Source organism: Aulonocara stuartgranti (assembly GCF_965226115.1).
Source record: "Aulonocara stuartgranti genome assembly, chromosome: 18".
Taxonomy (NCBI): domain Eukaryota; kingdom Metazoa; phylum Chordata; class Actinopteri; order Cichliformes; family Cichlidae; genus Aulonocara; species Aulonocara stuartgranti.
In genome coordinates this window covers 33,742,766-33,764,756 of record NC_138954.1, presented here as the reverse complement: position 1 = coordinate 33,764,756, position 21,991 = coordinate 33,742,766, and the positions used below count along the sequence as shown (strand labels likewise).

At 39.9% G+C, this 21,991-nt stretch overlaps 1 protein-coding gene across 2 annotated transcripts in view; it reads left to right on the top strand.

Annotated features, from left to right (window-relative positions):
* Positions 1-1,563: 1,563 nt before the first annotated feature.
* The window catches only part of LOC309694166 (solute carrier family 12 member 7-like), a 43,700-nt gene continuing 23,272 nt past the window's right edge, over positions 1,564-21,991 (top strand). Inside the window, exons 1-3 of one of the 2 annotated variants that reach the window (XM_082514004.1) lie at positions 1,564-3,988; positions 17,597-17,688; positions 19,515-19,640. In XM_082514004.1, the coding sequence (XP_082370130.1) occupies positions 3,844-3,988; positions 17,597-17,688; positions 19,515-19,640 (363 nt within the window). In that variant the 5' untranslated portion in view covers positions 1,564-3,843. The remainder of the gene's footprint in view (positions 3,989-17,596; positions 17,689-19,514; positions 19,641-21,991) is intronic. The other variant, XM_082514005.1, reaches the window with a different exon arrangement.

The following is a 21,991-nucleotide window of genomic DNA, read 5'->3' as shown; positions in this document are numbered from 1 at the left end:
GATGGTGCTCCCCTTTTACCTTTTTGAATCCACAGGAGTGGATTTCAAAACATAATTTTATTTAATTTTGTTCCTTATTGATGTTACTGTGTTGATTTACATTTTTATTACTTTATTTTGACATATATTATGCTCACTGGCAATCCAACTACAACATTTAGTGGGTTAATTGACTGTGTGCACGTTAGCATATGCTACTTCCGGTGCGGAAACTCCTGTGGGGAGCTTTGTTTCCGGTGTCCTATTCGCGCCTGGTTTACGGTCCAAAACAAGTTTAGCAAATGAATGAATCAAGCGGCGATTTACATTTCTATAGATGTCTCGGGCATTTACCCAATATATCTGTAAATGATGTTCATCGACTTGTTGATATTTTTTCCTGCGCCTCAGAGCAAAAGAGAAAAGGGATTCAAATGTTATATTTCTCAGCTGTCCCTCGTTTATCGCGGGTGTTATGTTCTAAAAATAACCAGGATAGGTGAAATCAAGTAGCCGATTTTATTTTTTGACGGTGCAAAACGTTTGGTGGACATCGTGGACATACAGCACTGCACTTCAGAGTCACACTGCTAGCGATGGATGCAGCGATTCTGTACTGTACAGGAGAGACATCACGGAGGAGATCGTCTGCAGCGATCAGGATGCAGGACACAATGTGACGTAAAATAAAAAAGTGCAAACTTGCACTAAAAAATCTGCGAAACAGCGAGGTGAAAGGTGAACCGCGTTATAGCGAGGGACCGCTGTAATTTTGAAGGCAAGTCACAACATATCCTTCGTACATACTAATGTATAGAAACCGTTACCAGCAATCATTCATTTTTTGTGTGGCTTTTTTCACGGTTTGTTAACATGCTGTGTAGGTGTGTACTTGACTAGCTGATCTCGACATTATGGGGGAAACATCTGGTTTGACTATTCTTCACCTGTAGTTTGAATGCTGAACATTTGCCTGTTTAAATCATGAGACCAGTCACGATACAGAGATGTGCTTCTGAGTGTGGACGATGTGTCTTCTGCTGCAGTGATGCAGTTCTGCTTGTGTTGAGTGATGTAAACAACTGATCGATCTAAACGCTTTAAACATCAAAACTGATCATTAGATTTTGTATAACACAACAGTGGTGAGTGTTCCCACCTTCTGCTCTTTGTAACTTAACGCAATCTTTCCGTTTTCGAGTTTTGGACATGATTTTGGAGGATATCTTCGCAGTAGCGATTGACCGCAAAGTAAAGCTATCGGAAATGTACAACCCTACATCCGGTCTCAAACCAGGAAGTTAGCATTTTCTCGTGCACAGGGTCTTGTCACTACCCGATCCGTACCGGAAACCCGATCGGTACCCCGGGTAGCGACAGGTCTATTATAATTCCCATTAGTGGACCTCGCGCAGGCACTGGGTAGGGCAGCTTGGGGGTCCTTATATCTTGTTGGCACACGCGCGTGGCGCGAGCGGCTTCCAGAGTGAATCCGCGCTGAACGGAAGTGCTTGTGTTTCTGTGTCTGCAGGTGAGCACAGGTAATGTAAGCAGAGTGAAGCTGTACAAGAAGTGTGTTCGAGAGATGTTGTTATGAACATAAATACAGCGTGAATGTTGGCGTGTGCAGTTTAAATCTCGTACATGAACTTGTGCGAAACTGTGTTTCACCTCTCAAATTGTCAATAAGGGGATCAGAGTAATCCCCAGCAGCCTGCTACATTATAAGTTGTGTAAACATACATAGGGGTGCACAATATTGTCAGTGTGAACAATACTGAGTATCTGGTTATTTTGTCAGCACAAGTTCTGAAATAACATAAGGAGCTGGTTACAGTGGTCCTGTATCATATTCATCGTATTCAGTGCACACCTCTGAGTTGAAGTGCTTGTGTTTCTGTGTTTGCAGAACAAAAGACAAGTAACGGAAAACTATTAGAACAACATGCTTTCTTGACATGATGTTCTTCTGCTTCCCTGGCTGCTGTGTCTGTGGCGATGTTGTTCACTTTGTGTTGTTGTAGCGTCCTCATGATACTCAGTTTGTGCTCCAATAGATTATGAGAGACAAACATAAAATCCTGATCTGTGGCACTTACTGGTTAACCCTACACATCGACTTCTGAATTCATTATTGACGGGAATTTTACAGCCTAAGAGATCTAGCTCACGGCCCACTGTTAGTCAGCGGTGCTAGTTTTGTACTTTGTGCAAATGTGTTGTTGTCAGCCAAGACTGAAGAAGTCGCTTGGATAAGTTACAAAATATTTCTTGCACTGAAAACGTCACATACAGATGAACAGAATCAACTTTCTGAGATGATTTGTCTAATTAATCTATTACGTGATTCTAATGGATTCATTAGAAATGTTACATAAAGGCATTTGTGTAGTTAATGTCCAGATTAATAATGCTATGTAGTGGATGAGGTCCAGGATTGGCAATGTAATATTAAAAAAATTAACAAATAGCACAAAAATGATACCATCCTCCTGGAGAGCAAAGAGCAAAACTTGAACTACCAAAATAATACAGAAAACAGCAGCAGTAAAGCTGCTTGTTCATACTGTCTTGCATTTCAGGGTGTAAATGGCATTTTTCCATGTGTCTCGGGTTTATGTTAGAGTAACTCAACAATGTGTTAAACTTTAAATACAAGTGGTATAAAATACATTAGATGAATACAGACATGTATAATTTCAGACCATAGTATATTTTACTATAGTTTTAAACCTCAAAAGCCAAAATGGCATTCTCAAGTAAGACATGTAGTTTAGCTTCCCTTTAAACACCTAACAGACGTGCTGCAAAATATACTGACTGACACAGACACTTTCAAAAACAGACACTTGTATAGTTTCTCAGTACTCAGACTTCACAGTACTGACACAAAGATATGATGTAACAGGTAGTTTATAGTTGAGTAAGACAGGCCCTGCCAGCCTTTTAAAGAGAAAGATGGGTAATAAAATAATTGTTCCCACAAACTAAACACAATGCATGTTTACTTGTGGCCGTTGTTATTCAAAGCTCACTCCTTTCCGCCTGTGACTGTCCATTGTAATCGTGGAACTCGCAACAGACAGGAAATACAGAGAAATAAAGAGGAAAGTCACTCTTCAAGATTTCCAAGGTGTTTCCTTTGCTGTTACAATGTGTGCGGACGTCAGAGAGCAAGAATATTCTGAATCGCTGTTCTTCCTCATTACCCATCATGCAATGTGGGAAAAGGAACACTCCTCTTGTTTACCTGGAAAAACACAGAGACGACAACTATTAGCCGAAGGGAGAGGAACAAACGAAAGCAGAAAGAAACAGACTTAGGTTTGTCCTGCTAAGCATGACTCGGGTGTTCCGCTTCGTGTGGATGAGTCAGATCCTTTTTATATGTACTTCTGGATATTGCTTCCCTGCCGTCTTGCATTTCTAAGGTGTGTGCGAGAGAAGTGGGACGTCAGAGTGGGAGGGGCTGCAGGGCTTCCTCTGTGTGGACTAACTGTTCATATGGTAAACAGAGGGTCACGTGGGCCAACAGTGCTGAAGCAGTTAGGAGAAAAGGGAGGGAAAGAAACAAGGAGAGGGCGTAACTTGATACACAGGAGGACTTTGGCCTGCTTCATGTGCAGGAGGCGGTACTTTCACCCTGAGTCTAGAGGACATTGGATTACACACCAAAAAGAAGGGAAACAAAAGATCTGAGTGCCATGTTGTGGTTAAAGTGAAGTTTGGCCTGCCTCATCGGGTTCAGTCCTTTTATTTAGATTTATCTGGACACTTTTTAAAATCTGTTCTCTGTGGGAAAAGCCAGTGTCTTCCTAGTTTGTAATCTCTTCATAGTTTCTTCCGGGTAAAAGAAGAATCAAGATGCCCACCTTCACTGTGGTGCCAGTGGAGGATGTGGAAGATGGCAGCAACAGTGGAGCTGCAGCTGGAGGGAACAGACCTATCAGCTTGGGCAAAATCTTTTCAGAGGAGCAAGAGGCTGACAGTTCAGAGGATCCTTTTTCAGGTAGGTGTAAACAGTTCTTTGCTGATGTGCTCATACACAAGCCTGCTTTTTGGGGGTTTTGTGGTTGCTATCCCAGCATGCACTGCGGGAAGTATAGGTGTGCAATTTTGATAAACTGCATGCGTCATTGTGAGATTAAATATGACATTGGAAGCGCGCTGACACAAACAGATGCATGTTTTGACAGGCACATGCTTAACACATATAGACACCCACAAGGAAAAATGCAAAGTCAGAGATGAACTAGCTATAACTTGCACTTGGATGAGTCGGGCAGGAAGGGGGGCCTTGGTGTTGGTATGTATGCCTTAGCAGCCCTGAATGATGGTTAAGGCTCCTTGCCTCATTGCATGTGTTTCTGTATGTCAGTTCTGGAACAAAGCAACTAAATATACAGTAAACTAAACTAACCTCAAACAGCAGGGAAGTTGTGTAAAAGAGGCCTAACTGTTTTACAGTGACAAAGTACAAAGTCTATATCCTTACATGACATATTATTATACCATTTAAAATTACTGCCTGTTTTTCTTTCACCTTTATAACACTTAGTTTAACCATTTTTCTTTGTGCACATGTTGTACCTCTTTACATCCATCAGTTTCCCAGTCAACCACTTTGGGGGTTGGGTCAGGTTGTTTGTGCTACACGTTCCAGATACCTTGAAGTCGTATTTCGAAGCTTGGGAGCAACGCGACTTCAAATAGTAGTCTTTGTTTAATATTCAGCAGTGGGATTGTATGCAACAGCTGAAACATTTGGTTGTTTTCTCATTTTACTGCAAAAATCTACATTCTTATGCTGTACTGTCTGAAATCTATCAAACTCCTCTTGTGCATTTCTGGCTACTTTTTTGCCACAGTTTTTAAATGGATCAGTAAGAGAATTTTATAAGGAGCAAATCCTCAATATAAAGACTTGTAGATGTTAGAAAATTACTGGATGTAGGTTGCAGAAACAGAACAGACACGGGGCAATGCTCGAAGAAGCGGAGAAGCTTGAAGGCTTTGTTTTCTGGAAAGACAAAAAATTGCTTCAAGATTTTTAAGTGATAAAGAAAGTCATAATGTCAGCTGATATCTTTATTGTAATCTAGGTGTGCTTGTTCTTTTTATTACTTTAGACTCAAAAGTCTGCAGAAATGGCTTCGAATGAAATCCAATTACAAGACACTGCCTTGTTTAAATATTTTGATGAAGTAACTCTACTGCACAAGTGTCATGTTTATGAACAGGCATACTTTCCATTTAGGGAAAATTCCTGCAATAAATGTAGGTTTGTCTTTAGCTAAGGCATTTCTGGTCATTTTGCTTTGAACTCTGGTTGTCTTGCTTCTCTCGGAACTTCTTTTATGCCTCCTCTTTTGCTCATCTTTCATATGTGGGCCTTTTTTTTAATCTGTTTTTTGTTTTCTGACTTTGATCAGTTAGATTTCACAGTGAGCCCGAGTCACCCATGGTCATCATTCTGGACCCACCAGTTAGGACATGTTCCCCCAAAGCATTTGTGAGATTAGAGGCAGATTTGAAGTATCAGTAAAACAAGCATAACAGGTTAGGTTTTTTTATATTCTAACCCTCACTATAATAATGTTAAAAAGAGAGCAGACCCTCTTTAAACTCTAAGGTTTTACATATGAGTACCACATTAAAAATTAGCTTGCTTCTTAGTAGGTCTTAAAATGAGGTAAATACAGTCTTAGAAGAACTACAAACCATGACACGTTACTTTGTTATTTATTTGACAGAAATTAAGTGTACATGGTTATCTGTTTCAGAAAGAGAGTCAACGGTTAAACTTAAGAGCTCACAGACTGATCCAACATGCTTACTGGCAGGTTTTCTTCAACAAACCCAGTTTCTTTCCTTTTCCTCTCCTGTGATCCCAGTTTGGTGTTTTTAATGTTTAACATGTGCGTTTTTGTGCTTAATCCACCATCAGTTTAAGGACAAAGACAGTGACTAAATGCATTTATTTTCAGCGATCAGTCATATGTTGCACTCAGTCTTGTTGATGGACATTGTTTGTCACAATTTGGATAGCGCTAAATAAAATTACTCTCTTTTTAATCTAAATGTTAGACTCCACATTGACGCACATGATTTGTAGAACCAAATCACATAACGTTGGGGTGACTGTAGCTCAGGAGGTAGCCCAGGTTGGAATGTTGATGGTTTGATCCCTGGCTGCTCCAGGCATGACAAATATCCTTGGGCAAGATACTAACCCCAAGTTGCTCTCTGAATGTGAATGTTAGCTAGAAAGCATTTACACAGAAAAAAAGTGCTTGTATGAACGGGTGAATGAGGCCAGTTGTGTAAAGCGCTTGTGGTCAGAGTAGAGAAGCACTATATAAGAACCAGTCCATTTACTATAACTGAAAACTTGGTAAAGAACCAATTTTTAATTTCTTGAATCTTTGAAAAACACCAAAGGTAACACGATTGGAAGGAGATGGAGCAAAGTGATTACCAAAGAACTATTGGCTGTGGAGTTGACATGTCTTGGCATGATAAGTATCATATTCTTAAGAAACAATTTGAGGTATGCAGAATATGGATGGTATTTAAAAGCCATGCTGTTAAGAAATAGAAAAAGGACCTGAGAGCTGTATCTGGCATTTCAGTTGATCTTTCTACAGAAGCTTCGTCAAAAATGGTCTCAGTGGACGGCTGCCTCCTAAGAACTCATTTTTAAGACGGGGATAAAAGACTGAAGTATGCCAAATTATAGAAGAACTAATGTGAGAACGAGTGGCAACAGGTCTCATGAAGAGATGAATCCAAATTTGACATTTTTGGTTCAAGTTATTGTCAATACAGAAGAGGTCAGGAGAGAGGTCCAACATCCTTACAGCCATCTGTAAAACACGTTGGAGGCTCTGTCATGGTTTTGGGCCACATTTCAGCTGGTGGTGTTGGGACTCAAACACCACTACCTTGCATGAGCATGTATGTGTCCACCATCCGCATGTTTTTTTTCTGAACATAGGTTACTGCCTTTCTTTCTTTCTGTTAGGAGTTTGCGTAAATGCATCGCTACATTTGGGCGCACTCTGAGGAGGGTGCATTTGCTCGCAGATGAAAGAGTGTGCTGTAGGGCTGAACGATTATGGAAAATAATCTAATTGCGATTTTTTTGCCCCAATATTGCGATTGCGATGCGATATGCGATTATTTTTTAAGGTCTTTGTCTTCTGTATTATTAAACAAAGACAAGCAATACATCATATAGTATGGCCAATACTATATTACATTAATTTTAAACTGTTCTTTCCTGGAAGACAGACCTCTGTTATGATGACATGAGGTGATGCATGAATTGATGACTGACATTTTTATTTAACTTCTTCAATCACAACAGTATATTTGAACATACACAATAGTTTATTTTTAGCTTACAAACATCTGAGCATAAAGTGCTGACAAGGAACCCTGGTGTAAACATTAAAATGAAAGTCAGTACAATGTGCAGATTGCAGAAATATACATAAACAAAATCAGTGGCTTTACCACACTCAGTTTTTCGACATCTGTGAACTACTAGACAGTCATTCAATTAAAAAATAATATTAAATAAATAAAACTAATAAATAAAAAATACACACATCTTACTGATCTCTGCAGTCAGTAACATTACACATAAAGTGCAAACATAATAGCAATTGTATAAACACACACACAAACATGCCTTTAAAGTTTAAAGGCGTGAAATTGGACGGTCTAGCCTTCTGATTAGCGTCACCGCTGTCTCGGTGGAGTTTAATAAACTCGGCCGTCTGCTTCTTGCTATCTAAAATATAACCAGACACTGGTGTAAATTCTCGACTGTCTCATACTTCTGTTTAATAAGTTTTCTGTTTGACGTTTAGTCAGCTGTGTGAAAACCAAGGAGGAACCCACCCGGGGGATTAATAAAGTTTTATTTTATCTAATCTAATAACTTTAATCTCAGCCAAACCGATTTACTCACGAACAAACAAAACACTGAAAAAAGCCCAACAATAACATTTTTAGGTTGTCTAAGTGACGTATATATTACGTTTAACCCGAGCAGCGAAACTCCGCGGTGATCTGAAAATGATGTGCCGGGAGTTGTGCCGTTCTCGGCCGCATCAGTAACCCTCGAGCTCCCGGCTAGCTGTCGAGCTGGTGGGTAGCAGACGCCTCTGAAAACGTCGAAGCACTTTTGCAAATATGGGATATCTTGATAAACCGAGCAGATATTTGATGTTTACACAACTACTTTCTCGCCTGAAAATATTTTAAAAGTTTATTTTGTGACACAGAAAGATTAGTATGAGTAATTTTAAAACTTAGTAGCGGCCGCCATTGCTGGAAACTGGAGTTTGGCTGGGCCGCGCTATGAATTCTGGGATATGGTAGTAATTTGGACAGCCTTCGGCGCGTCGCTGTGACGTAATCGGTCTACAAATGCGGCCTCAGGAGGATGCAGCCCATGAATTTGGACATGTCCAGAGTATAATCGCAGCCTTTGCGGTTAGAAAATTGCACTTGATCATGTCGCGATATTATCGCAAATGCGATATATCGTTCAGCCCTAGTGTGCTGTTAAAACGGCGCTATTATTATCATTTTTTTTCTGTTTACTGCTTCTATTAATTCCATCATTATTAACTTACTCATGGCCAAGTAAATCAAAAAATCGCCCTTGTAAAAATGATCGACAATAGGCTCAGCCTATCGTCGATAGTCGATATATTCGCCCAACGCTAACTGACAACGTTTCAGTATGACAGTGATTCCAATGCAGTAAAAACATACCTGCATAGAAAAACACACAATGGAATCAGTCATGGATTGGCTTCCCCAGAGCCCAGACCTCAACGTTATTAAAGCAGTGTGGGATCATCTGACCAGAAAATTGAACAAAAAGCAGACAAATCCAAAGAAGAGCTTTGGAATATCTTTCAGGAAACCTGGAGAATTATTCCTGAAGACTACTTAAAGAATACCAGGAAAACTGTGGAAGACTCAAGGGGCTGATACCAAATATTGACTTTCAAGCTTTTTAGAATTGTACAGACTCAGCTTTAGCTTTATATATACGGTGTTGTCATATGTGTTTGCAAAATGAATAGTTTTAATAAATTGGTGCTGGTAGGGCTGTGCGATATGACCAAAATCTCATGTCCCGATATAAGACATCTATCGTCCGATAACGATATAAATCACAAAAATGTAACATTTTCTGTAAATTCTGTGAATCTCGGGCAGCTCGACTTGCGTGAAGTGTTTCCAGCTGTGTGTCGTGTAGCTGGAGTCGAGTTTTTTAACCGATGCATGAAACGATACATTTTTAGACATAAGTTGTAACGGACGCCGTTTTCTTTGTGAGTATTTATTACACGGCGTGCTGCGGGGAAAAGCCTGTTCTAACGTTTGAGTCTAAGGTTTATTTTTAGCACCTGGCGGCTCGTTTTTACTTCTCATCCGTAATTAATCTGCTCTTTCACATGATTCAGTTTATTTTGAAAAGTCTCAACAGGATCTTGAGCTTTATTGTGAAAGGTTTATGTGGAACAAGCGGACACGCCGTGGTTTTACCGTCGTTGTTGCTAACGACAACGCATACAAAACAAAGGCTTGTCTGTCAGTAGTGTGGTTATATTAACTTTAGGAAATGAATATAGCCACTACAGTGACCATCAAAACCATGAAACAATATTGCCGTAAACAGTTTATTTTGCGACACCACGAAATAAACGACAGCGTAAAATGAAACGACAGACGTTTTTATATCCGATAGATATCGTTATATCGAACAGCCCTAGGTGCTGGTGTGTGCATATGTATATATAATACAGAGTGACGTGATATAAAAGTAGTAATTTTACACATTTACATAGTTTTTGTTCTTCATATAATTAAACTTAGTTTTAATTTATTCATTCTTTATTTTTATATTCTATTTAATTTTTCTATTTGAGTGAGCTTCATTCTTTTTGTGTGTGTGGGTGATTTGTTGTTGTTGTTGTTGTTGTTGTTTTTTTACCTCATTTAATGACTTTGGGGGTGTTTTGGGGGTAGTGGTTTATTTTCAGTGCTTTTGCTCTTTTAAGATTACATTATGTCAACATATAGGATAAGGAAATTATTTAAAATTGCTTGGAGCCCACAGGGGGGGATGAACAGGAAATCCTCCCCTGAAAACCTGTATCTCTTACTGATGCTAATGAGGGGAAAATAAAAAGGTTTCCAAACAATGTAGACCCTCTGTTATCTGTGTATCAAGGTCCAACAGATCCTTTAGAGTGGTGACCCTATAACAACTCATAATGTAATGTAAAAACATTTTACTACAACTTTACTCCTTACAATATGTCCTTTCTGGAGAAGACAAAAGTCACAGATTGCTCTGCATTCGGACAGACGAGCACACACGTACGCACCGATTTATGCATAGTGCTGAACAGACAAGATGCAATCTGTATAAACAACTCATCATTTTCCAAAGAAGTATCCGGTGTCATGTGTACAGTGTCCTGTTTCATATTGTCCCTCTTTTTCCTTGTCAAGTTTTAGCACGTAGTTTTGACACATGTTGAGATTATTTGTTTGCTTCTGAATGAACCTCACTGATGAAACTCAAAAAGCAGGGCATCTCTATGAAAACGAATACAGAGAAGAAGACTGGAGTAGTAAATGATAACCGGTCATGTTGTCCTAGAGACACACCCAAACTACTTGCCAAGCAGTAGACAAACCGGAGTGTGTTGATCGCTACTGTAAAGCAGAAATTTCACTTTTAATTCAATTAAGTTTTATTTTATTTACAGCACAACAAATCACATTAACAGCTGCTTCAAGGCGCTTTTTATTATAAAGTGAAGTAAGGTTGTGAGGTTTGCGTTGCATTTTTTTTCCAAGTTTCCTGCATCTCAGAGAATCTATAGGAAATGTTTCCAGGCAAGTTGGCATCTTCCATACAAATTACAGCCAACAGCGGCAATCCACTAGAAACCAATGCAATCACAAGGAGGTATTTAGTACACACCTTCATTGCATGCAGTTTCACCCAGACAGCAACCTTGAGCAACCACTCACCAATTGTTGGAATATACACCAACTGGTTGGGTCACTGCCTGGTTTCTAGGCTTATGTGACTGATACCTTAGATAGAAAGAAGAATACCACAGTCAGGATCTACAGACTCTAGATTTAAATATAAATCTAGGGCTTTGTTAGCTGAACAGTTTCCTCCCTTAGAGCTATGCCAAGCAAATTGGTTGATCACATTCACACAGACCACCTAACTGGTGAGTTGGTGTACCAACCTTTGCAGCTGATCCTGTCACACATTCTTGAAACTATTATTTAAGAAGTTTAATATTGTATTTAAACATTTGCCTAACAAGGGAATTAAAATTACATGCCAAAACTGGTTTTAACATCCTTGTTTACAGTGAATTGGAAATGGAGATTTTCACCCATGGTTTATCCACTGTTGCTCTTTACACCTTAGATACTCCTCGTCCAGCAAATTTCCTAAACTCAGCATTAAATGTCTTCATAGCATTTGTCTGTTTCATTTCGAGGTGGTTCTCATGTCCTTCTTCTTTCTCCAACGCAAAGGACATAAATCGTCATGTGTAGCTCTGTTTTCCATATGTTAGCCCTTTGGGGTTGGAGAACTGCCAAAAGCAGCTGCCACCCTGTTTCCTGTTTAAAGGATGTCTATTTTGGGTCAAACTGTTACTAGCTAAATTGTACAGGGAGCGTTCACAGGGCATGGGTTTGTGTTTTTGTTTGCTTGTCATTCTAACCAAGGGGCTCTCAAATCACATGCCACAGATAACCTGGTGGGCTGGTCCTGCAGGTGTGCTCCGAGATGTCATTTATAATACCTGTTTGTTTGTTTTGTTTTTTTAAATGATTTTAAAAAAAAGTCTCGTTTTGAGTTTTGTACTTGTTTCCCAAGAATCATGTGAGTTGTCCACGCTAAGCAACACATGCATGTAACATATGTTTCCGTAAAGAAAAAAATATTTGTGCCAAATGTTAGATTGCAAAAATATTTTTTATATATATATATTTTTATGGTCACCTTAGCAAACACATCATTTTTTGCAGCCTTATGAAATTTCCCCTTGTGGGACTAATAAAGGTATATCAAATCAAATCAGATTAACTGACACTTAATAACAACTTACATGTGCCAAATGGATTTTAGTGTGTTTTAGTAATTTAAATGGATTAAACATTTATTGAACATAGACAAAGTCTATGTGGCATTTTGTACATATTGAAATGGAGACCTCTGCTGGTTAACATGATTACTGCATCAAACTGTCAGAGTCCTTTACGCTCACTCAACGAACTTTCAGAGGACATTTAGAACTCAGCCCATTTTAGAAGTCTTTTGATTTTTACCTGATAATATGATGATTTGCAAATTGTCTGACATGACTATATGATGACAGACCATGTTCCCCATCAAACAGTTCTGACAAGATCTATACAGAAAATGAATGCAATCTGACTTTGTTTTCCTAAGTAAACTATTAGAAAAATTAAACACTGGCACATGAGGTTTAGATAATATAAAATTGGGTACTGTACACCAACAGATGTGGCTTGAAATTAACGTTGCTTTATGCAGCTATGTACAGCAGTCTCTTTCAAATGCTTGTTTCATAGATGGGGTGCCCTGGGACACCATTGGAGGAAAAACTCAATTTTAGCAGGGCAGCCATCGGCCACGACTGCTTATGTAGTGAGGGGAAAGAGAAAAAAGTAGCTCATAAGGACACTTGACAGTGACACACACATAGGACTCCAAGCTAACCCATTTGTGCTGTTGATCAACACTATATCATGTTTGGTGGATTTTACCATGTAATTCAGCTAAGAAATAGTCGATTCTATATAGACCTTGAAGTGTAGTGTGTGTGCTTGTGTATCTTTCTAGATTTCACACATCACATTTTTATCTAAAACTTGCACCGCTGGTGAAACAGCTATTTCACCAGTGGTTCTGTTGAAAAGTATTCACATATGGAGTTTTGATATATCTAATCCCATTAAGAAGCTTTGAATTTGCCCAGGATGTCATTTTACTATGACTGTGTTTTTAATGACTTCTGAGGTTACATTGGCCCGCCACAACCTCTACGACATCTTGTGGAACAAATTGCTATCACATGAAAGTATAGCCCGGCTCTAATTCAACCTTACTTGATATCTCTTTGGCAGAATACAAAAGCATTTTAGACATTAAGTCACAGCTTCATATTCTTTTGATAACTCTATTTCACTTTGCAATATTCAAAACCAATTTACATGTGCTGGTTCTTATACAGCAGGGGTGCCCAATCCCGGTCCTCGAGAGCTACCGTCCTGCAGCTTTTAGATGCATCCTTGTTCCCACACACCTGAATCAAATGAATGGCTTGTTATCAGGCCTTTGCCAAACATGATGGTATGCTGAAGAGGTAATCAAACCATTTGATTCAGGTGTGTGGGAACAAGGATGCATCTAAAAGCTGCAGGACGGTAGCTCTCGAGGACCGGGATTGGGCACCCCTGTTATACAGTATAGCACATTCTTACACTTGAGGACTCATAGCATTGTACAACTTGCCTCATTCACCCAAGCACTTTTTTCTACGTATCTAACGTTCACACTCCAATGGATGCATCAGAGACTTGGGGTTAGTAGCTTTCCCAAGGATAATTGGGATTGAAACACTAACCGTCCAATTAGTAAATGATCTGCTCTACCTCCAGAGTTATAGCCACCCTAATTCAGACACAAGGATTTGCAAAAACTAAATTTTAATGATCAGTAACATTGAATCAAAGGTTAGTGAATATGATTACAGTTAGAGTTTGCTGATATAGTTTTGATAGCTTTAGGGCATGAATAAGCACGCATACATACCACAGAGTAACACATATTTGAGAGACGGGCAAGAGTGAAAGTGAAAAAACCTCTACATTTACAAGTAAAACAGACTAGAGTTTGTATATGCAAAAAGATTTTTTATAAAATTGCATGTCTGGATGTTTTATGGACTGATTAGGAAATGATGCTGATATTTTGCTCTATGACAGCTGGGATAGTCTACAGCCTGAATTTGTCCAACTCCAGGCCTCAAGGCCCTGTGTCCTGCAGGTTTTAGATGTTTCCTTGATCCAACACAGCTGATTTAAATGACTAGAATACCTCCTCAACATGTCTTGAAGTTCTCCAGAGGCTTGGTAATAGACTAATCACTTGATTCAGGTGTGTTGACCCAGGGTGAGATCTAAAACCTGCAGGGCACCAGCTCTTGAGGCCTGGAGTTCCCCACCCTTGAGTTAAGAGAGTGGAAGGGTGGATGTATAATTAAAAAAGATGCAGAAAGAAAAAGGCTGAAAAGAAAAAGGAGCAACTAATGACCCAAAGCAAACAACCTTATGTGCAGCAGCAAACATGGCATTTCCTCTGTTCTGGTTTGGTCACTAAAACTGTTTGAATGCTTACACACACAATTCATCACTCTTTGGACAACACCTAACAACAGTTGGGACAATCAAGAGCTTCTGGAATGTCTTTCTGGATCTGTGTTTATGAGCAACCTCATCCTACGATACGCCATTGGATTTAAACAGCTGTTAGTGGCAGGCTTACAGTACATAATCACTATCTCATTGTTGTTTTCCGATGATATCCTGCCTCTTAGTGGGTAGTCCCAGCTTAGAAGAAGCAATCTGAGCAAAGCTGTTGCCCCGACTCTATAACCCTCGGTATATAACCCTTTTGTAATCTTATTTTAAAAGCCAGAGAGGCTTGCTGTACAGGGAGTGCAGAATTATTAGGCAAGTTGTATTTTTGAGGAATAATTTTATTATTGAACAACAACCATGTTCTCAATGAACCCAAAAAACTCATTAATATCAAAGCTGAATGTTTTTGGAAGTAGTTTTTAGTTTGTTTTTAGTTTTAGCTATTTTAGGGGGATATCTGTGTGTGCAGGTGACTATTACTGTGCATAATTATTAGGCAACTTAACAAAAACAAATATATACCCATTTCAAATATTTATTTTTACCAGTGAAACCAATATAACATCTCCACATTCACAAATATACATTTCTGACATTCAAAAACAAAAACAAATATATACCCATTTCAATGATTTATTTTTACCAGTGAAACCAATATAACATCTTCACATTCACAAATATACATTTCTGACATTCAAAAACAAAACAAAAACAAATCAGCGACCAATATAGCCACCTTTCTTTGCAAGGACACTCAAAAGCCTGCCATCCATGGATTCTGCCAGTGTTTTGATCTGTTCACCATCAACATTGCGTGCAGCAGCAACCACAGCCTCCCAGACACTGTTCAGAGAGGTGTACTGTTTTCCCTCCTTGTAAATCTCACATTTGATGATGGACCACAGGTTCTCAATGGGGTTCAGATCAGGTGAACAAGGAGGCCATGTCATTAGTTTTTCTTCTTTTATACCCTTTCTTGCAGCCACGCTGTGGAGTACTTGGACGCGTGTGATGGAGCATTGTCCTGCATGGAAATCATGTTTTTCTTGAAGGATGCAGACTTCTTCCTGTACCACTGCTTGAAGAAGGTGTCTTCCAGAAACTGGCAGTAGGACTGGGAGTTGAGCTTGACTCCATCCTCAACCCGAAAAGGCCCCACAAGCTCATCTTTGATGATACCAGCCCAAACCAGTACTCCACCTCCACCTTGCTGGCGTCTGAGTCGGACTGGAGCTCTCTGCCCTTTACCAATCCAGCCACGGGCCCATCCATCTGGCCCATCAAGACTCACTCTCATTTCATCAGTCCATAAAACCTTAGAAAAACCAGTCTTGAGATATTTCTTGGCCCAGTCTTGACGTTTCAGCTTGTGTGTCTTGTTCAGTGGTGGTCGTCTTTCAGCCTTTCTTACCTTGGCCATGTCTCTGAGTATTGCACACCTTGTGCTTTTGGGCACTCCAGTGATGTTGCAGCTCTGAAATATGGCCAAACTGGTGGCAAGTGGCATCTTGGCAGCTGCACGCTTGACTTTTCTCAGTTCATGGGCAGTTATTTTGCGCCTTGGTTTTTCCACACACTTCTTGCGACCCTGTTGACTATTTTGAATGAAGCACTTGATTGTTCGATGATCACGCTTCGGAAGCTTTGCAATTTTGAGACTGCTGCATCCCTCTGCAAGATATCTCACTATCTTTGACTTTTCTGAGCCTGTCAAGTCCTTTTGCCTCATTTTGCCAAAGGAAAGGACGTTGCCTAATAATTATGCACACCTGATATAGGGTGTTGATGTCATTAGACCACACCCCTTCTCATTACAGAGATGCACATCACCTAATATGCTTAATTGGTAGTAGGCTTTCCAGTCTATACAGCTTGGAGTAAGACAACATGCATGAAGAGGATGATGTGGACAAAATACTCATTTGCCTAATAATTCTGCACTCCCTGTATATTTTTATATTTTTGTTGCATGAATGTTGAAAAAGCAGCTTTCTTACCAATATTCTTTCTCACTCAATACCACATGCGAAATTTTCTTACAATCTTCACTATGTCATGTGCATCTACGGTACACCATCCTCATTAATTTATCTTCAACAATCACTAAATCCATGCAAGGCCCTGGGCTCTTCAAGGCGACAGTGTAGCCTACAACACTGTGATGTGAGTGTGATAATATGCCATATCTAACAGTCATAGACCACTGCATGACAACCAGGGGCAAAAGAAGCCAGTCTGAACAGGCCAGTCATAATGTTAATCTAAGCCACTGTGTCTTTAAGTGGTGTACAAAAGCTGTTAGCAAAACTATAAGCCTAAAGTGTGGCCAAAGCCTTCATTTGTCTCCAGGGGATCAAACCTTTGACCCCTGATTCTCTATAAATGGTACTGGACACAGTTGTCACAGAGCACAGCTATATCAAATACAGCCTGGACCATGTAATGCAGTCTTGTGCTGTTTTTACAAAGGCAGTGGTTGCAGCTCTGGGCCAGTAGTTTGATGTACAGGTCCAACAAAACCCATACTTAAGAATCCTTGGGACGACATTAAACCACAGTTACTGCCCCTGATGTGTCATCAGTCTTTCGTGGTCAGTAAGAGTAGTATCTATGCAGGTCATTTGCATTAACTATTAGAGAGACTTTGGACTGCAGACTATCATTGGTTCTGGTAATGTTGCTAACATAATACTGACAGAGATCCATCAGTAGGATCACACCAGCCGTGACACATTTATTTGTGTGCTAACAATAAAAAAAAAAAACATGGAATAGTCATGGGGATGAGTATGGGTGATGCTGGCTGCTCACTGGGATTACCATGCTGAGACAAGTAGCCTCCCACTAACACCCATTAATTTCACTAAGAACTGATGACACTCGGTCCAGGCAGACTCGCACCTTTCTGAAGTCTTCTACAACTCTGTCCTTGTTTAAGAGCAACAAGTTATAACATCAACATACAAGAGGCAGTCAGTAAGCTAATTCTGCAGTGACAATTAGTTAAATCCAAATGGAAATACACATCTAATGATTCTGTCAACCTCTTGCCTGTTTATTCATTGGTTCTTTCTTTTTTTCTCCTTTTTTACCTCAAAAGGAGATGACAACCGGAGGGAGTCCTCTGCATTCATCAACCCAGACATGGACACAGAGACCTACTATGAAGGCAAGAATATGGCCTTGTTTGAGGTAAGATGAATTAAAAATGAATGATTTGTCTGTTTTTAATACATATAGTCCAAAACATGCTGCTAACGATTTAAACGGTATGTAAGATATAGTTTTTGTTATTATGTAACATTAATAGAAAACAGACAGGACTGTGTGACCAGATGGTTGCAATTTTTAAATCTTTGCAATAGGAAGAAAGTCAGACTGGGGTCATTGAGTGCTTCTGTTTAGTTTGTCCCAAATCTCTCATAAACAAAATCAATCTGAGATGGTCTCAGTTATCTTAAAGTCTGTTCACTCACTGTCATTCATACATGGAAAGTGTGCTACATACTAGAGATGGCACGATACCACTTTTTTATGTCCGATACCGATATCATAAATTTGGATATCTGCCGATACCGATATGAATCCGATATAGTGTTTTTTAATCAACAAAACTGTTTTTTAAAATATCTTGCTGCATTTTGCAAGTCTGCAAGTTCATACTCAAGTTTAAAACAACAACTACACTAAAGCTATTCTGTTATACCTGTATACAAAAAAAATATTTCATAGTTCAGCAATACTGATCAATCTAATAAACTTAGACCTACACCATCCTCCCTATTCTGGTATTTTAAAGAGTACTTAGCGTAAATATTAAGCAACCTAACTAATAGGGTTCCAACTCCCAGCAACAACAAAATTAAATAAATAAAAATAGGGAACCACCCCTCACGCTCCACCTCATGATGCTTAATCAACGTAATCAACCTTAATTTGATGCAGTGTGAAAAAAAATGCACAGAAATCAATTATTTTTCAAGAAATATTAAATAGATTCAACATCTTTCTTCAACAAAATTGCAGACTGCACAGATGGTACCTTCCCAAAGGAAAAAGTACTATAGCTTACTAGGGTATATATATTAGACTTAATAGTCACTATATACAGTAATGGACTTCTATTCATTTTACATCAAATTAAAACTTTGGGTGTCAGATAATTATTTATTAAAAGCTCGACATTTTAAATGAGAATAAGAAAGAAAAGTATGTCTTTGTGCCCCCTTTTCCCTGTTCATGCCCTATCGGCCCCCCTGGCTAAACTTTGCTAGATCCGCCCCTGCACAGTTACCAGCGTCAGCTACGTAGAAAAAGATCCTCGAGTAGAAAGAAATATTAAATACATTCTAACAACAGCTTATCAAGCTTAAACGTGCTGCTGTTGTTCAGCCGCTGGTTTCCTCTTTCTGGCGCAAAGTGGGCCAAAAACAAAAGAGAGACAGACTCGCGACAGAAAAGCCGATCAGCTGATCATTAAGCAGTTTCACGATTGAAGTAGCAGCCGGAGAGCGAGAGACAGTCGCTCGTTAAGCTTAACGTGGGAATGCTTTACAAACATTCAGAGATGGACTTACACACTTGCTTTACTTCTCTCGGGGATAACTTTGTCGGAGATGAAATGCCAGGTTGCTAGCGAAGCTCCACATGCTATCCAGACCACCGACAGGTCCCGCATGCCACAGCCGCTCTATCACGTGATGCATACTGCTCCGAGTGCTAACGTTCTGAGGTGAGTTACGGCGTGTTGCAAGTTTTGTGAGGTGCTTTCGTGATATTTAATGGATCGGATTACATTTTTTATTTTTCTCCGATATCCGATCCAGTAATTTAGGTCAGTATCGGACCGATACCGATACGTAATATCGGATCGGTCCATCTCTACTACATACATACACAATAAAGATCTTGGAGTCAATAAAGGGAGTCTGAGGAACATACAATAGGAAATATTTCTTGGTCATGCTTGAAAGGCCTGGATTGGTCTTTATTTTTATATGTTCTCTGTCTGTTTACAGGAAGAAATGGACAGTACGCCCATGGTTTCATCTTTTCTCAACAAACTGGCTAATTACACCAACCTAACCCAGGGTGTTCGTGAGCATGAGGAAGCCGAGGATGGAGTCAGGAGGGCTGCAGTCATGGTACGTGACTCCTGTTTTTGAGCCAGCAGAACTCTTAATGAAAGCATGCATGCTTTGCGCCAACATAATCGTTAGTGTAGTCCTCAACACTCGGAGTGCTTTCTCCTGAAATCTGTTCTGGTGGGATTTTTAGCGTCTGCAATAAAACTTCAGCACCGATTATATCTGTACACAAGAAGGCCTTTCTTTTCGTCTGGAATATCTGCTTATCTTTTTCATCTGCCATCCTGTTTTTATTTTTCGATATACAAGCACATTCTGTTTCAGTATAACATGAAACATAAAAGGCAGCACAAACAAAAAAAGGAGGTTTCGTGTTTCATTCACTTCACTGAATTGAATTAGCAGCACAGCAGCTGTAAACGTCCTAATTTTGATCCTCACGTTCAAAGGGTTGAGTTAATATGAAAAATAACCCCAAGACGTTGTTGTGAAGGAGTAATTATCTATAGAGACCAGACGTTTTATGCTAAACAGTGCAGTTAGAAAGTGTTTGGATACAGACACAGACCCACAATTTTAAGTATCCGACTGTAAAGTTACTCTATGTTAGTTAAGTTACTGTTACTGCATCCTTATTAAAGATATTTAATCCTTACATGTAGTTTATTTTGTTTCCATGCTTTGAAACCAGCCTTTTAAAGTTTATGTCAAGATGAAAGCCTTAATTGTCTTTTTATCCAACCATTTTCTTGCACTTCTCCGGTTCAGGATCAGAGGGGCCTGGCCTATCCCAGCTGTCAAAGGACATCCATCTGTCACAGGCCTAATGTAGAGAGACAGACTGCCATTTGCACTCACATTCAAACCTACAGGCAATTTAGAATCCCTAATTAACCTAACCAAACTAACTGCATGTCTTTAAACTGCGGCACGAAGACAGAGTACGAAGAGAAAAGCCACAAATGCATGGGGAGAGCATGCAAACGACGCCTTGCTGCCCTATTGTTTTGTCCTTTAACCTGTGCACTATTTTTTAAAAACAGCTATTGTTAAAAACACCAGTAGATGTTATTGCAATGCAATTAATAAAGTTGGAAAGTGGATTCTCTGCTTTCTCCACTTCCTCCAGACACTAGGACCCTCATTTCAAAAAGAAATACAAAACTTACATTCATCAAAAAGAACACTTTGGACTGCTGCGCATCTGCATGTGTATATACAGTGGGGCAAAAAAGTATTTAGTCAGCCACCGATTGTGCAAGTTCCCCCACCTAAAATGAAGATAAAGGTCAGTAATTTGCACCAGAGGTACACTTCAACTGTGAGAGACAGAATGTGGAAAAAAAATCCATGAATCCACATGATAGGATTTGTAAAGAATTTATTCGTAAATCAGGGTGGAAAATAAGTATTTGGTCAATAACAAAAATACAACTCAATACTTTGTAACATAACCTTTGTTGGCAATAACAGAGGTCAAACGTTTACTATAGGTCTTTACCAGGTTTGCACACACAGTAGCTGGTATTTTGGCCCATTCCTCCATGCAGATCTTCTCGAGAGCAGTGATGTTTTGGGGCTGTCGCCGAGCAACACGGACCTTCAACTCCCGCCACAGATTTTCTATGGGGTTGAGGTCTGGAGACTGGCTAGGCCACTCCAGGACTTTCAAATGCTTCTTACGGAGCCACTCCTTTGTTGCCCGGGTGGTGTGTTTTGGATCATTGTCATGTTGGAAGACCCAGCCTCGTTTCATCTTCAAAGTTCTCACTGATGGAAGGAGGTTTTGGCTCAAAATCTCACGATACATGGCCCCATTCATTCTGTCCTTAACACGGATCAGTCGACCTGTCCCCTTGGCAGAAAAACAGCCCCATAGCATGATGTTTCCACCCCCATGCTTCACAGTAGGTATGGTGTTCTTGGGATGCAACTCAGTATTCTTCTTCCTCCAAACACGACGAGTTGAGTTTATACCAAAAAGTTCTACTTTGGTTTCATCTGACCACATGACACTCTCCCAATCCTCTGCTGTATCATCCATGTGCTCTCTGGCAAACTTCAGACGGGCCTGGACATGCACTGGCTTCAGCAGCGGAACACGTCTGGCACTGCGGGATTTGATTCCCTGCCGTTGTAGTGTGTTACTGATGGTGACCTTTGTTACTTTGGTCCCAGCTCTCTGCAGGTCATTCACCAGGTCCCCCCGTGTGGTTCTGGGATCTTTGCTCACCGTTCTCATGATCATTTTGACCCCACGGGATGAGATCTTGCGTGGAGCCCCAGATCGAGGGAGATTATCAGTGGTCTTGTATGTCTTCCATTTTCTGATGATTGCTCCCACAGTTGATTTTTTCACACCAAGCTGCTTGCCTATTGTAGATTCACTCTTCCCAGTCTGGTGCAGG